Genomic DNA, 14,886 nt, shown 5'->3' with positions numbered 1-14,886 from the left:
CCAGGGTTCATTCCAGGCGCCTGACTACAGAGTTGATTCTCTCCATTGCTATTTACTGAGATCTTTAATTAGAGAAGCAGCAGTGAGGATAGAAGACTGTTAGACAGAGAGACTAAGGAAAAGGAGACACCTAAGGTGAATAAGAGGTATCTGACTTGGCTGACCCAATGGATGGTGATGCCATTATCAAAACAGGAGGAACAGGTTATGGTGGAGGACAAGTGTTGAGTGTTGGCCATGATAGACTGTGAAAAGGTCTTTAGAGTATTGCTGCTCAGAAAAGATATACGGTGGATAGAGATTTGGGAATAGTTAAAATATAGGTGGTAGTTAAAGTCCTGAATGCATTAATATGGTGGTGTAAGGAGAATTTTAGAATGGATTCCTCTTATCCTGCTCTATTTGCTTTCCATAACACAAACCCTTCTAACACAGTATGTAATTTACTTATGTGTTATTATTGTTTTTGTCTGACTGCTCTATATATAATGTATGCTTCTGGAGAGCATGGATTTTCATCTGCTTTGTTCACTGCTATCACAATTATCTAGAAGAGTTCCTGCCCTATAGTGGGTGCTCAATAAATTTTTCTGAGTGAATGAAGAGAACTGAGAAAAGGAATGACCTCTGCAGACCACCAAGAACTGAAGGATGATTAGAAGTTCAGCTTATGGAAAAAAAATAAGAAGACATAACCAGACTCCATAGGATAGAATTAGTTGAGAGTGGTGTCACGGTAGCAAAGGGAGTAAAGAGTTTTTTGGTGGGCGGGTGGGGGGGCAGTGTTGATATTTTAGTATTTTTTTCCAACTTTATTGAGATATGAGTGATATATAACATTGTGTAAGTTTAAAGTGTACAACGTGATGATTTGATACACATATACATTGCAAAATGATTACCATGATAAGATTAGTTCATATAATCTATCACCTCGCATAATTACCTTTTTTGTGTATGTGGTGAGAACGTTTAAGATGGGAATAAGGGGTTTTAGGGAAAAAAAGGAAGTGGTCAGTAGAGTCAAATGCTGCTGACAGGTTAGGCACGGTAAGGCTGAAAGTGTGTAGTAAATTAGGGAATCAGGATATATGTGATCTTACCAACAACAGTTTAGTGTTTTTACTTAGAATTAATGAAAACTGGAATTCTTGGGTTGATTGTGAGTTAAAGGTAAGTGATAACTCCTCTTTGAAGAAATTTTTCTGTGAAATGGTTTGTAGTTCAGGATAGTTTTGTATAATATTAACTTCTACTTTTCATAGACTGCATCTTTTAGAGGTGTTGGAAAAGAGGAAAGGCAAATGATGAGGGCTACTTCTATATCTGGGAACTTACTTTGCTTCCTTCTCTTCCATGGATTGTATGAATATCTTAACTACTCCTTGGCTAATATAAATTTCAAAAGGTCCCAAAATCAGTTTAAATGTAATAGGATTTTATCTATAACTGTGCCAAGTAAAATGTTTATGCTGTTTGTTTTCCTGACAAGTAGCCCAGACTTTTATTAGAGATTGTTAGTGGGTGTGTATTTAAGTTATATTTTTATTCCTTTCAAAGAAAAAATGTTTTCTAGGTAGCAGCAAGAGCACAAGACAACATTCCACATGCCCTCTTATTTCAGTGTGTTCTGCAAACTACACAGGAAGCAAAACACATTAATCAATGCTAGAAAAGCCAAAAGAGCAGTGTTCTCCATGACTCTGTTGTGAATCCCTGCCGAAATACATCGTGAAATAGTATAAAAGAACAAAGGGCTAAGAGAGAGTTGAGTTTCAACTCTGCCTCTGGCCCTGGGTAACCTTGAACCTTAACCTCTGTTTTTATTTTCTTTTTAGAATAAGGATGTAAGACCTGCAGAATTTGAAGTTCTCTTCTAAGCACTAATATTCTATAAATCATTGACCTTGTTCACCAAAGCCATATGAGGAATATATTCATCTTATTTCCCTTTACATAATTTCAAAGAATAAACACTAACAAAGTTTGTTGGTGACTTGTAGAATCATGATTTAACTCCCTACCTCTTCTCTGACTAAATTTAGTTAATACCAAGTTCTAGACCAAAACTAATCTGTTTTTGTGCTTTCTTTATATAAGGTAAGAATGTATCTTGTCTTTTTTATTTTTGTTTTGAAGAACTTAGAACTTAAGTACTTAATTATAAAAGTTCCATAGAAATTATGTTGACCAAAAACTTTTAATATCTTGATTTGTCATGGTAGATTGCCTTTAATTTGGAGGGTGTAAAATGGTCACTGCAATCGAATATTGCCAAGCATTGGATCTTTAACCTTAGTTTATTCCTTTAGTGTACAATATAGTATAATTCTTTAGTTGAAAAATGAAAAATTCTCTCAGGTAACTATGGTTATTTTGATGCCAAACAACTGGCTTAATTTTTTAAAAATCTGACTTTTTGGCATTAATTTTTTTTTACATTTTGGGAGAACTTGCATGCACAGCAATATGATGAGTTTATTGCAATTTTTATTTTATGTCACTTGAAGGGAGAAAGGAAAAGAAAGAATAGGATAAAATCTTTAATTTAGCTCCATACTGAACTAGATGCTTTTCATGTATTGACTTATTGAATTCTCACGAAGCGGGTATCATTATCCTCATTTTACATATGAAACATGAAGTAATTTGCCTGAAGTTGTTCACTAGTGTGAAAATTATAATTTGAATCTATTTTTGTTGTGATACCAAAGCCCTTCTTGTTTCTCTTTTATCATGTTCCTTTGTCATACTACGTCTCCTTTTGAATGTGGACCAGTTCTTAAGGATTTTGAGGAAGCGATTCTTAGGAATGTGGCATATATAAACATTTATTTGTACTTTGGTGTTTCTCCTCAAATGCTAAACAAGAATACCACTTTTCTTTTTCTGGCCTTGATACTTCAAATTGCTATATAGAATTTTTTTATAGAAAGTTTATTTCTCATTTTACTTTGAAGACATCAATGAGATATCTCTTAATATCATTGAAAACCTTTTGAACGTTTAAGGCAAAAGCATTAGGGTGCTAGGGAAAATGTTTACAAATCACAAAAACTGCAATTTCAGTGGAGCTTCCATTTAAGTAACATTTATTTTCAAAAATTAGCTCCTTACATTTCTTAAAGAAAATAAAATCTAAGGCTAACAGAAATCCCCTTTTTCTTCGTATTTTAAATATTGACTTGAGTGAAACAACAGACTTTCCCAGAGGAAAAGCCTCAGAGGTGAATCACAGTTGGTAGCTTTACTGTTTATTTTCAATTCATGGTTTACTTGTCTATTTTTAACCTACATCCTGCTGTTTTTCACACCTCATCTTTCTTACAGTTTTATATGGCTTTTTCAAATCAATCTATACTTGGAGGTTTCCAGATCGCTGTATGTACCATGTTGTACAGTAACATCATTAAAAAATATTCAAAAGTATTATGTATAGAAAAAGTTTATTTTGCTATTTATAATGAAAATGTATTATTTTCTCTCATTTTTAGCATTAATACCTATTTCTAATTGTTTCTGAAATACATTTTAAGATCATTCTGTTTTGAAAGGATCAATGAGATGTCTTTTTATATCACTGAAAACCTTTTAAATGTTTAAGGCATAAGGGTTAGTATGCCAAGGGAAAAAAATGTATTCTTTGAAATCTTTTGCTTTATCTACAAAAGTGGTTGAACTAATTTCTTCTTCTATGATATGAAACTATAGGACAAAAATTATTTCTATACCAGGGAAAAATTACAGAGACAAAGAAATCTACCCCAAACACTACCAAATGCTGTGGCTCGTTGTTGTTTGGTCTTATTTCCTCTTGTGTGCTCAGTGCTCCAACTTGGCACCTCTTGTTCCAGAAATGAGCAGTGATGTTAGCAAGGCTATTGTTCATAGAATGCCCCTCAGGCTCAGCAGTGCCAACCTGAGAAACAGTAAGGCCTTCCAGATTTCCTAATTAACTCCTTAGTTTTTCTTGTTAGCTTCTCTTGTTAGCTTCTAATTTGTTTAGGATTTCTGAACCATTAATAACCTTTCCATAAATGCTTTTGTTTGAAAAGAATGTACAACAAATAATTTTTATAGGGTCAATAACTTTTGCACTAGAAAGAAGTATAAGCATTTTATTATCCATATGATGATTTGAGGATAGTTGTGTAACTTTTAAGATCTAAGTAGGATGGTTCCCGTAATGGCCATTTATTAATGAGCCAAAGATTTTATTTATTTATTTTTTAACTTTCTGACATCAAAAATTTTTCCTGCCATGAATTTTATTTTCTTTATGTCGAGTCAGCCACGTGTTTTTTTCTAAGTAGCCTGAGCTCTAACTTGGGGTTTCTTTAGACTGAGGAACAAATTCCTCCCTTAATTTTGTTTTGTTTTCAAGTTGATCATGTTCAGCTATTCTATAGAGATCCATTTCTTTATCTCATTAGTCATGATTGAGTGTTCATCTTTGGTAACTGACAAAGATTGGAACCTGTCAGCCTTCTTTTATTTATCATCATCCCAAACATTAAGATGTGCTTGCTAAGAATGGTTCTTGTGTGGTTGTATATGATTTGCCTTTAAAATGAAAACTTTAGGGGAATTCACTACAAGATAAAATGCATGTTTTCCTAGGTATATCTTAGATTTTTTTTCCAGTTTTTTTTGACAGTTAATCTTGAGTGAGAAGCTTGTCCCACTTGAAATATGAGTGCTCAGGAAAGTGGAAAACACGCCTTAGAATTCAGTCTGCTTACAGGCATTCTGTTATCAAATAGATTTTTCTTTTGGTACATTTTCAAGATCAGATGAGTCTTTTTTTAAGATTTTATGGGGAAAATCATGCTGTACTTCATCTCATCACTTTTGAATGAAACTTTTAGATTTTATTAACAGACTTTGACCTTTGCAAAACTAGGAACCCAAGCTCTTTCTAATCATGCCAGAAGCATTTTTGAATTCTTAATTAAAATGCCAATTTTTATGCTTCAATGCAGCAAAAAAAATGGTCTTGGGGTGGTTTTTTAAATGATGTTTTCCTAGAAGTGCTTGTATCTTAACATCTTTTTAAAAATAGTTTTATTGAAGCCTAATTTACATTCTATAAAATTTATCCATTTTAAGTTTAATGAGTTTTAATAAATTTAGATATACCTATGCAATGACTTCAGATTAATTAATTACATACATTTTGTTCTAATTATCATTATTTAAATTCTTAATGACTCCTGTTTTAGTAAACTATGTTGAAAAATATACCATTTCGGAATAGGAATAAACAGTAGTGGAAGACAGCGCATAATAGACTGCAATACATAGAATCATTTACAAAACAATATGTTCAAACCCCTGGAAAAAGAAAGGGTCATTTGATAAGTGGAATTGGGGTACTTGATTAAGCCTTTGGAGAATAAATAATGATAGAACACTACCTGTTCACTAAAGTAATTTTAGGCCTATCATTTATTTAAGAGGGAAAAATAAATCCATAAGAAAACTGGAGAAAATGATTTCTAGATGTAGACTTATTAAGTATTTTAAAATATGGAATAAAATGCAAAGAAATATGCTGTTTGACTACATAAAATTGAAAAACATGACTAAGTATAAGACAGATGACAAACGGGGGAAAATACTTGCAACAAACAGTTATGAGAAGCAGGGGGTTAATGTGTACTATGTGAATATTACATTTAAATTAAAAACGAAGAACACCAAAATGCAACAGATGAGCCTATAAATAGACAATTCAAAAAACAAGAAACAGAAACTGCTAAGATGTATATACCACACAATAATTTCAAAGTACTTGAAGCAAAAAATGACAGAACTAAAAGAAGAAATAGACAGATCCACAATTACAATTGGATACCTCATCTCCTCTCTCAAAACAGAAAGTAAGGATTAGAAGAGCTGAACAACACCAGATAACAAGATATACTTGACATTTTGAGAGCATTTCATCCAACAACAGTAGAATACAAATTCTTTTCAAGTGCCCATGGAACATTCATGAAGGTACACCGTATCTGCATCATAAAACAAACTTCAACACATTTAAAATAGTTTAAATCAGTTAGAATCTCTTCTTTAACCATAATGGAGTCAAACTGGAAATCAAACAACACACTTCTAACTAATCCATGGATAAAAGAGGAAATCTCAAGGGAAATAAAAAGAAATACATTGAACAGAATGAAAATTAGAGCAAGTCATAGTTTTTGAGGCACGCAGCTAAAGCAATTCTGAAAGGAAAATTTGTAAGCACTGAATGCTTATATCAGAACAAAAGAAAGGTCTCAAATCAATTATCTAAGCTCTCATCTCAAGAAAGTAGAAAAATAATTGCTAATCAACAAGCATGGGCATAAAGTTTTAGTTAAGCAAGATGAAAAAGTTCTAGAGATCTGCTGTAGAACACTGTACCTATAATTAATAGTATTATCTTTTACAGTTAAATTTTTGTTAAGAGGTTAGATCTCATGCTAAGTATTCTTAAAAAAATAAAATTAAAGAAAAAAGAAAGTAGAAAATAAGCCCAAAGCAGCAAAAGGGAGCAAATAATAATGATAAATGAACAGAAATCAATGAAACTGAAAACGGGACCACACTATGTTGAGAAGTCAATCAAAATTAAACGGATAATAAAGGAATACTACAAATAATTCTTTATACATACATTTGACAGCTTAGATGAAATGAACCAATTCCTTCAAAAACACAACAAATACCAAAACTTACCCAAGATGAAATAGATTCTCTGAATAATCCTGTAACTATTAAAGAAATTGAATTGTACTTAGAAACTCTTTGGAGTAGGGGAAAAAAGGTCCAGGCCTAGATGATGTCACTGGTGAATTCTATGTTTAAAGAAAAAATAACACCAATTCTACACAGTCTATTTCAGAAAGTAGACATAGAGGTAATCCATCCCATCTCATTTTATGGTACAATCATTATCCTGATTCCAATACCCGGCAAAGATAGTACAAACTTACATGTTATAATCCTCCACAAAATATTGGCAATCCAAGTCCAACCACATATAAATAGAACTGTGCACCTTGACTAAGTGGGATTCATTCTAGGCAAGCAAGGCTGCTTCAGTACTTGAAAATAAATCAATATAGTCTACCATGTTAATGTGCTGTAGAATAAAAATCATATAATCATATCAGTTAATGTAAAAAAAAAGCATTCAGTAGAATCCTATACCCGATCATGAGAAAAATTCTCAGCAAAGTAGGAATAGAGTAGTAATATCTCAACTTGATATGAAGCATATATAAAAAGCAACAGCTGACCTTGTACTGTGAAAGACAATGCTTTCCTCCTAAGATTGGGAATAAGGCAAGGCTGTCCACTCTCATCCCTCCTGTTATATCCAATACAGTAGGCCAGAAAAGGAAGTAAAAGGTCTAGAGATTAGAAAGGAAAAAATAAAACTTTTCCTATTTGCAGATAATATATGTCTGTGTGTAGAATATTCCAAGATAGCTACAAAACATCTTTTTGAACTAGTAAGTGAATTTGACAAGGTTGTAGAATATGAAGTCTACACAGAAAAATTTATCACATTCTTGTATACTAGCAATGTACAGTTGGAAACAAAAAGTAAAAACATGGTATAATTTACAGTTGCTCTAGAATTAATGAGATGCCTACATATAAATTTAGCAAAATATCTACAGGATTTGTATGTGAAAACTATAAAACACTGATGTATAAAATCAAACAAGACCTAAATAAATGGAGAGACATACTGTGTTCATGGATTGGAAGACTCAACTTAGTAAAGATGTCAATTCTCAAATCTTCCTGTAGGTTTAATAAAATTCACATAAAAATTACAGCAGAATTTTTTATAGCTACAGACAGTATGATTCTAAAATTTGTATTAAAAAATAAAGGGACCATAATACTTCATCAATTTTGAAGTTTTTTAATACTATTTTAAATATTATATAACTTCAGTAATCAAAACTGGTATTGGTGGCAAGATAGACACAGAGAGTCCAGAACTTTATGCATATGGTTAGCCAGTTTTTGACAAAGGAGCAAAAGCAATTCAGTGGAGAATGGTTAGTTTTTCAACAAATGGTGTTGGAACACTTGGATAGGCAGAGGGAAAAAAGTGAACCTCGACCCAAACCTCACACCTTATACAAAAATTGAGTTAAAAATGGGTCATAGATCTAAAAGTAAAATAAAAAACTTTTAGAAGAAAACTTGAGTTAGAGTCAGGTGAAGATTTCTTAGATGTAAGGCTAAAGGTACAATCCAGAAAAGAAATTATCGATAAATTTGACCTCATTAAAATAAAAAACTTTTGACCTGCTAAAGATTCTGTTAAAGGATGGAAAGAGAAGCCATAGACTGAGAAGAAATTTTACAGGTTACCTATTCAACAAAGGACTTACATACAGAAAATACTGAGAGGTCTCTAAACTCAATAGTAATGCCAAAAATCTAAATAAAGAATGGGCAAAGGGCTTGAGCAGACATTTCACTAAAGATTATATATGGATAGCAAATATGCACAAGTCAGCACAACCAGTTAGAAAATTATTAGGGAAATATAGTTAACGATTAAATATAGATAATATATAGATAGAGCAAATACATATAACTTTGGGGAAATGCAAGTTAAATCTGTGATAAGCCTCTACATAGCTATTAGAATGGCCAAAATACATAAGTGAAAAATACGTTTTTTAAAAAATGTAACCAATAAAGGGCCTCTCCTGTGGACCCCTGTGACAATGGGAGGTGCTTGAGTTGTAGAGTTTTCTAGAAGAGAGACAAATTCAGTTTGTAACCAGGAAGCAGTCTTATATAATCATTTATAGTAAATTGCCTTAAGAGTTATCAGTAGAGAGATCCAAAGCACTAAAGTTCTAGTAATCTGACTAAATATTTACCCCCATACCTTCTTTTCTATTTGTGATTTTGTTTTCTTTAAACTGGGCCTCCCAAATCATATAAGCTTTGGCCCCACAAAAACCTGACTGGCATTCTTAGACAAGAGAGAGGATAAGGACTAATGGAAAGGCACTGAATTCATTTGGTGGCAAAACACTTGCTTGGGAAGACTGCTGCTGTCTATAACATTCTTGAAAATATAAACCTCATACCAATATATATTATTTACATGCCAAGTTGTTTGAAAAGGGATGTGAAGTGAAGTAAGTAATTGATTTGGTACAAATAAAAACCTACTTAAGTTCATAGAGTAGGTAGGTATGTTAGTGTTTAACTCTGGGCTGTGGAGTCTGGAGTCAGACTTCCTGGGTTTGAATACTAGCTCCACCATTTACTAGTTTTCACTTAACCTTTCTCTACCTCACATTTCTTATATGTAAAATGGGAATGATAATAGTGCCTGTCTTATAAGAGTTGTGAAAATTAGTTGGTACATGTAAAGCATTTAGAAAAGTAACTGGCATATAGTAAGTCCTCGGTAGGTGATAGCTGTCATTAGACTAGCTCTGAATTGTGACTATTTCAAGAAGCCACTGGACTCAAAATCTTACTTTCATTTGAAAATAAACTAAAATGTCTTTGCTAAAGCATGCCTTTTTGGTGTTGTTTTATTTTAGATGTAGTGAAGAGACCTCGTAAGAAGTACGAAAGAACTTTTAAATATTAAGCACTAAAAAAAGAGAAATTTGATGGAAAGCAAACATTTTTCTTGAATTCTCTTCCAAGCATTTCCCTCGATTTTCTTCCTTAAATATGTTCCGAATATTGTTTATCACTATGTAAACTTCAGAACAATTCATTTCATATTACTCAAAATCTTATTTTAGGCTATTGTATTTGGGGAACTTTCAAAAGCTGTTCCTATTAATCACCGTTTTCCTTTTTCCTTTATAGATCACCATTTGCTGCTGTCACAGACTATTCAGTTACAAGGAATAATGTCATACAGCTCTGCTTGGAATTAACAACAATCGTGCAACAGGTATTAGCTGGAAATTTTTCTTCAGTTAATTTATTAGCTATCTCATATTCTAACAATAAGAAGTACTTGTATTTACCAAGAGATTATAAAATACTGGTTTGGGATTTTTCTCATTCAAAGACAAATGGTTCAAAAGAAACCAAATACATAATTCATTGGAAAACTATGCATATAGCCCAGTAAACAAGAGTTTTATTTATCAGCAGATGTAAAAGTGATCTGAACCTCCAGAGACAGCTTTATAATAAATAAGTAGGTTACTCTCACACTTTTAGTGGGGATGACTAAACTGTATGGCCTTTCACAAAATTAAATTAATACATTTGAATAACAATCTGAGACTTTTGCTCTAAGACACCATTAGTTCCTTATTAGTACGACTGTAGTTTCATTTATATAGGTATACATACAAACAAATATACATAATAGCCTTTAATTATCACCTTAATCATTTAAATGATCTATTTACATGACCCAGTTTTTTTTACTTTGAATATTATTTAAGCCAGGGACTCAAAATCAAACGTGTTCAGTAGTGCAGCAGCTGATATAAATGTCCTGGCATAACATGGAGAAGTGGTAGAGGAGTGAATTGACTAGTACATATCCTGGAAAAATTTGTTTAAATCTAATAATAAAACACATCTGAGAGGTGTGAGGCTAGCGACCACCACTCTGTGTAAGCCTCATGTCAACCTATTGCTGCTACTGCTGGTACTTTCTCAGGGTGCCATTTTTTGTTAAACTATCCAGTGATGCAGAAATAGGGAAAGCAGAGGATAAAATGTGATGATACAGAAGATTATTGGGGAAATTCATGATTTAATTTATCCTTCTACTCCCTGTCCTTTATGACGAGGGATAATTTTCTTATATTGCCTGTATTTTCTCAAATAAGAAAATTTTTTAATACAATCTTAAATGTTTCAGTATATTTTCTGTTGTACCGTATAGATTTTATTAGCACCATTTCTGTGAAATTGCAGGTTTATAGAAAGGAGAGTAAGTTTATGACTTTTAATTGTGGAATACAGCAGACATTCATCAGGATTATATCACAGCAGTAAGAAAGTAACTCACTGCTGTTAGTCACAAACATGGATGAAGATGATAAACATTTTATCAGCCCTGAAATGCTGTTGTCTCACTACATGTCTTCATATTTGTTATCAGTAAATTTTATTTCTGAATGTCAAAGATTTCAACTGGATATTAGGGAGAAGAGTGGCATTTTAGGGCAAAGGTCAGCAAACATTTTCTGTGAAAGGCCAAATTTTAAGTAGGTAAGGTTTTGTAGGCTTTAATGATATAGGCTATATGATGTTTGATCCAAGTATTCAACTGCAAAAGCAGCCGCAGACAATGTGTAAGTAAATCAATGGACATGGTGATGTGCCAATAAAACTTGTTTTACAAAAACAAGCAGCAGGTTGAATTTAGCCCTGGGCCACAGTTTGCTGACTCATGTTCTAGGGCTATGCTAGTCCAGTGTGGTTCGTGGGCCAGTAGCATTATCATCACACAGAAACTTGTTAGAAATTCAGATTCTTGGCACACACTCCAAATGTACTGTGGGGAGTGCCCAGGAATCTGCATGTTTTCTAGTTTTCCAGGTGATTCTGATTCTCATACACTGTTCTAGGGCATAGGAATGAAAGAACAGTAATATAATCTATGGGTAATTTTTCTTGTAGATCTGTATTGTCAGTGACATTTCTTCAAAAATATGTTTCTAAAGCTGTTTTTTTTAAAGCCATTAAACTTGACCAGAGATTTGAGATGTGGATAATAGACTATTAGTTTCTTCCCTTTTACCATGAGAGAAAGAAGTTTTCTCTGCTTTAAGGGTACCTACTACACAGTATTTGTATGATAATCATTCATGGTACGTTGGATATGTGTTCAGTAGCAATCTATATGCCAACAGTCATAATAATACAATAATTATTATTATCCGCTACATGACAAGATCTGTGATAACTATTATATGTATTACTTAAGGTTTTCATTTATACGTGAGACCCAAAATAATTGAAATACTGTGGAATTAAATGGGAGAATTGAGTTTATTTTTCAACTTTTTAAACATGAGAAACTCATACATATTATCCATTCTATGAGAATACAATCCATCTGATGTCACCTTCTAAAATAATGTCATTTCCATGCATAATTGTGACAGAAAGTGGATGTTTTTAATTTCTTGTGTCTCCTTTAAACATCTGGATCTGGATGGCCAGTTTAAGGTTAACTTTTGAGTAATTGGCCCACTCTTTGTTGCCTTGTAAACAAAGACTGCAATTCTAAATGGCAACTCTGATAAGTTTTCTTGAAAATCTTGAAGGAGAATCAGGTGTATTTATTTTCACTGAATTCATTCATACTTAATGTTTTCCCATATCAAAAGTAGATAAACAAAGTGATCTTTAAAAAAAATTACCTTTCTTTTAACTTTTACCGTAGAGTGAAGTCAAAAGTGGAAAGTTTTCTATGTTTAGAACTCACAGGTTCCAGAGCATACCTCTGTCACGTTAACCTTCAAATGTTACATTACGAATGGCTGAAATGATTTTCAGTGACTTAAAATTTCCTGTAGAGGCATGTGCAGGGGTGGAAGTGCAGTTTGTGTAAGATAGGACTAACCCACCCATTCTGCTATTTTAAGAACCTACCATCTAAGTAACAAGTGATGCAGTTTTTCTTTCCAGAACGTATGAACACCTGCTATAGACCTCTACTTCATAGAAGACATATGCCATTCTGATATTGCCCTCAGAGGCTTGTTCATGCTCATAACAGGACCTTTTAACAGCTGCACTGTTTGGCTCAACATTCTCTTTAGGAATCTTACGTCAAGGCATAATGGGTTCAAGTTTTGCTATTTACAGATCAGGAAACATTAGGTAGAAGAGAGAGAGAGATACTTTTACAGATTGAACTTTAAGTACATTCTGTCTTGACCAAGTAATTGAAATACTCCAAGTATACAGAGGACGTAGAAGGACTTTCTGTACCCTTGACCACTGTACACTCTGTTTTGAAGAGGATGCCTTGCCCTTCTTGGGAAGAGGATGCCTTGCCCTTCTTCTTGCCCTTCTTTTGAAGAGAATGTCTTGCCCTTCTTGGGTAGCAGAAACATTACCCATTTCTGTTTTTTTTTAAAGTTCAGTAGCTCATGACATTTCTCACAGTTCCTTCTACCTCACTCTCATTTTCCCATCACATGTCCTGTTCCATGTGTCACCTTTAAGATGCTTCCAAACAGAAACTTCTCTGTATATGGGTGTTCTTGGTTCTTGCCTTGCCTGCCCCCTCCCAACATGTTACCTGACTTGATATCTTAATTCACTTACTTTAACGAGGTCTTTTATGTGGTACCTTAAAGGAAATATTAGTTGTAAATTTCACTCAATAAAATACATCTTCGGGCTTCCCTGGTGGCGCAGTGGTTGAGAGTCCGCCTGCCGATGCAGGGGACACGGGTTCGTGCCCCGGTCGGGAAGATCCCACATGCCACGGAGCGGCTACGCCCATGAGCCATGGCCGCTGAGCCTGCGCGTCTGGAGCCTGTGCTCCGCAACGGGAGAGGCCACAACAGTGAGAGGCCCGCGTACCACCAAAAAAAAATAAAATAAAATACATCTTCATGACATTCTGATTTAATCTACTTATAAGTATAGAATGGATCACTTTCAGACTAGTCATCCCAAAGCCCAGCTCCAATTCTGTCGCTTTCAGCGATTTTCCCCTAATTTCCAAATTGATTACAAATTCCTCTTTGGAATTCAAAGGACTCCAAGTAAGGTTCTAACATAATTTCAATTTTATCTTCTAGTACTCCTTTGTATCTTAATTGTACTCCAGTTCATGTAGATGAGTTATTGGTAAAATAGATCTTGCAGTTTCATCTTTTTATGTTGTGAGGCCTCCTCAGAACATGTCCCATATATCTTTGTATCACTGCCTGTCAAAATTATGTCCCATCCTTTAAGACCTCTAGGAAATGCCACCCCACTCATGAAACTTTTACTATTTCTCATAATTGTTTGTATACCCCCTACTTTGACCATTTATATTTAATCAACCATGGTTGATGTGGTTGCGATTAAATTAAATATACCACCTTGCTCTTTGTCTTCTATGTCTCCAATCTGGTCTTTGTTCCTTTTTCTGTATTAATTATTTTTTATGATTACAGTTTGTCCCCTTTGTTGACTTACCAGCTACAATTGCTTGTTGTATGAGCAAAGGTAGAAATCCCTTAAACTTACTTTACATGCATTTTACATCTTGTCAGTTATATTCTGCTGTGAATCATAATTATCTGACTTCCATTAGACTGTTATCTTCTTGAAAACAGGAACAATGTTGTGCTCATTACTTACTTGTTAAAATAAATTGACCTGAGCCCCAGTTATCCCATGTAGTTAGCACATACTCATTTATACTCTTCCAGAAAAATCTAGAATTAAATGCTTAAATCATTACTTATTTTTATTTCAACTCCAGTGTAAAAACTGCAGTTCTGTCTCTGCTACTCATATGAAGAACCCCAGAGATATCCAGAGACACCCATCACTTTACATCTCAGTTTATTCATTAATTAAAATAAAAATATTGATCCTGATAACCATTTTCCAGTGCTAGAATGAAAGTGAACGAAACTTCTGAAACACTATGCTGTTATATAACACTAACAAAATATATTTTTTTAGAGGAAACTTAATTGTAGGCATGATATGAATGTTTGTAAATCATCTCTTAAATAATCTATTATTTTTCTACTGTTGTGTGATGTCATATCTTTGATACCAAGTCTTTCTGGGCTCTGTGGTCTGTTGCTGCCTATCTTGGCAATAGGAATGAGGATGGTAATTAAAATGATGAAATAAAACAGTTAAGTGTTTGCTTCTTGATGATGAAACTACAGGTGATTT

At 33.6% G+C, this 14,886-nt stretch overlaps 1 protein-coding gene across 4 annotated transcripts in view; it reads left to right on the top strand.

Moving 5' to 3' along the window:
• CNKSR2 (connector enhancer of kinase suppressor of Ras 2) overlaps positions 1-14,886 on the top strand; it is a 256,343-nt gene that overhangs the window by 64,356 nt on the left and 177,101 nt on the right. For all 4 annotated transcript variants that reach the window (XM_027096112.1, XM_027096113.1, XM_027096115.1 and 1 more), the window contains exon 4: positions 9,862-9,949. In XM_027096112.1, the coding sequence (XP_026951913.1) occupies positions 9,862-9,949 (88 nt within the window). The remainder of the gene's footprint in view (positions 1-9,861; positions 9,950-14,886) is intronic.

The sequence above is a fragment of the Aethalodelphis obliquidens genome, unplaced genomic scaffold, assembly GCF_003676395.1.
Source record: "Aethalodelphis obliquidens isolate GAN/ISIS:26980383/991018 unplaced genomic scaffold, ASM367639v1 scaffold99, whole genome shotgun sequence".
In the NCBI taxonomy this organism is placed as follows: domain Eukaryota; kingdom Metazoa; phylum Chordata; class Mammalia; order Artiodactyla; family Delphinidae; genus Aethalodelphis; species Aethalodelphis obliquidens.
The sequence above is the reverse complement of the archived record's forward strand: the minus strand, read 5'-3'. Positions and strand labels throughout refer to the sequence as shown.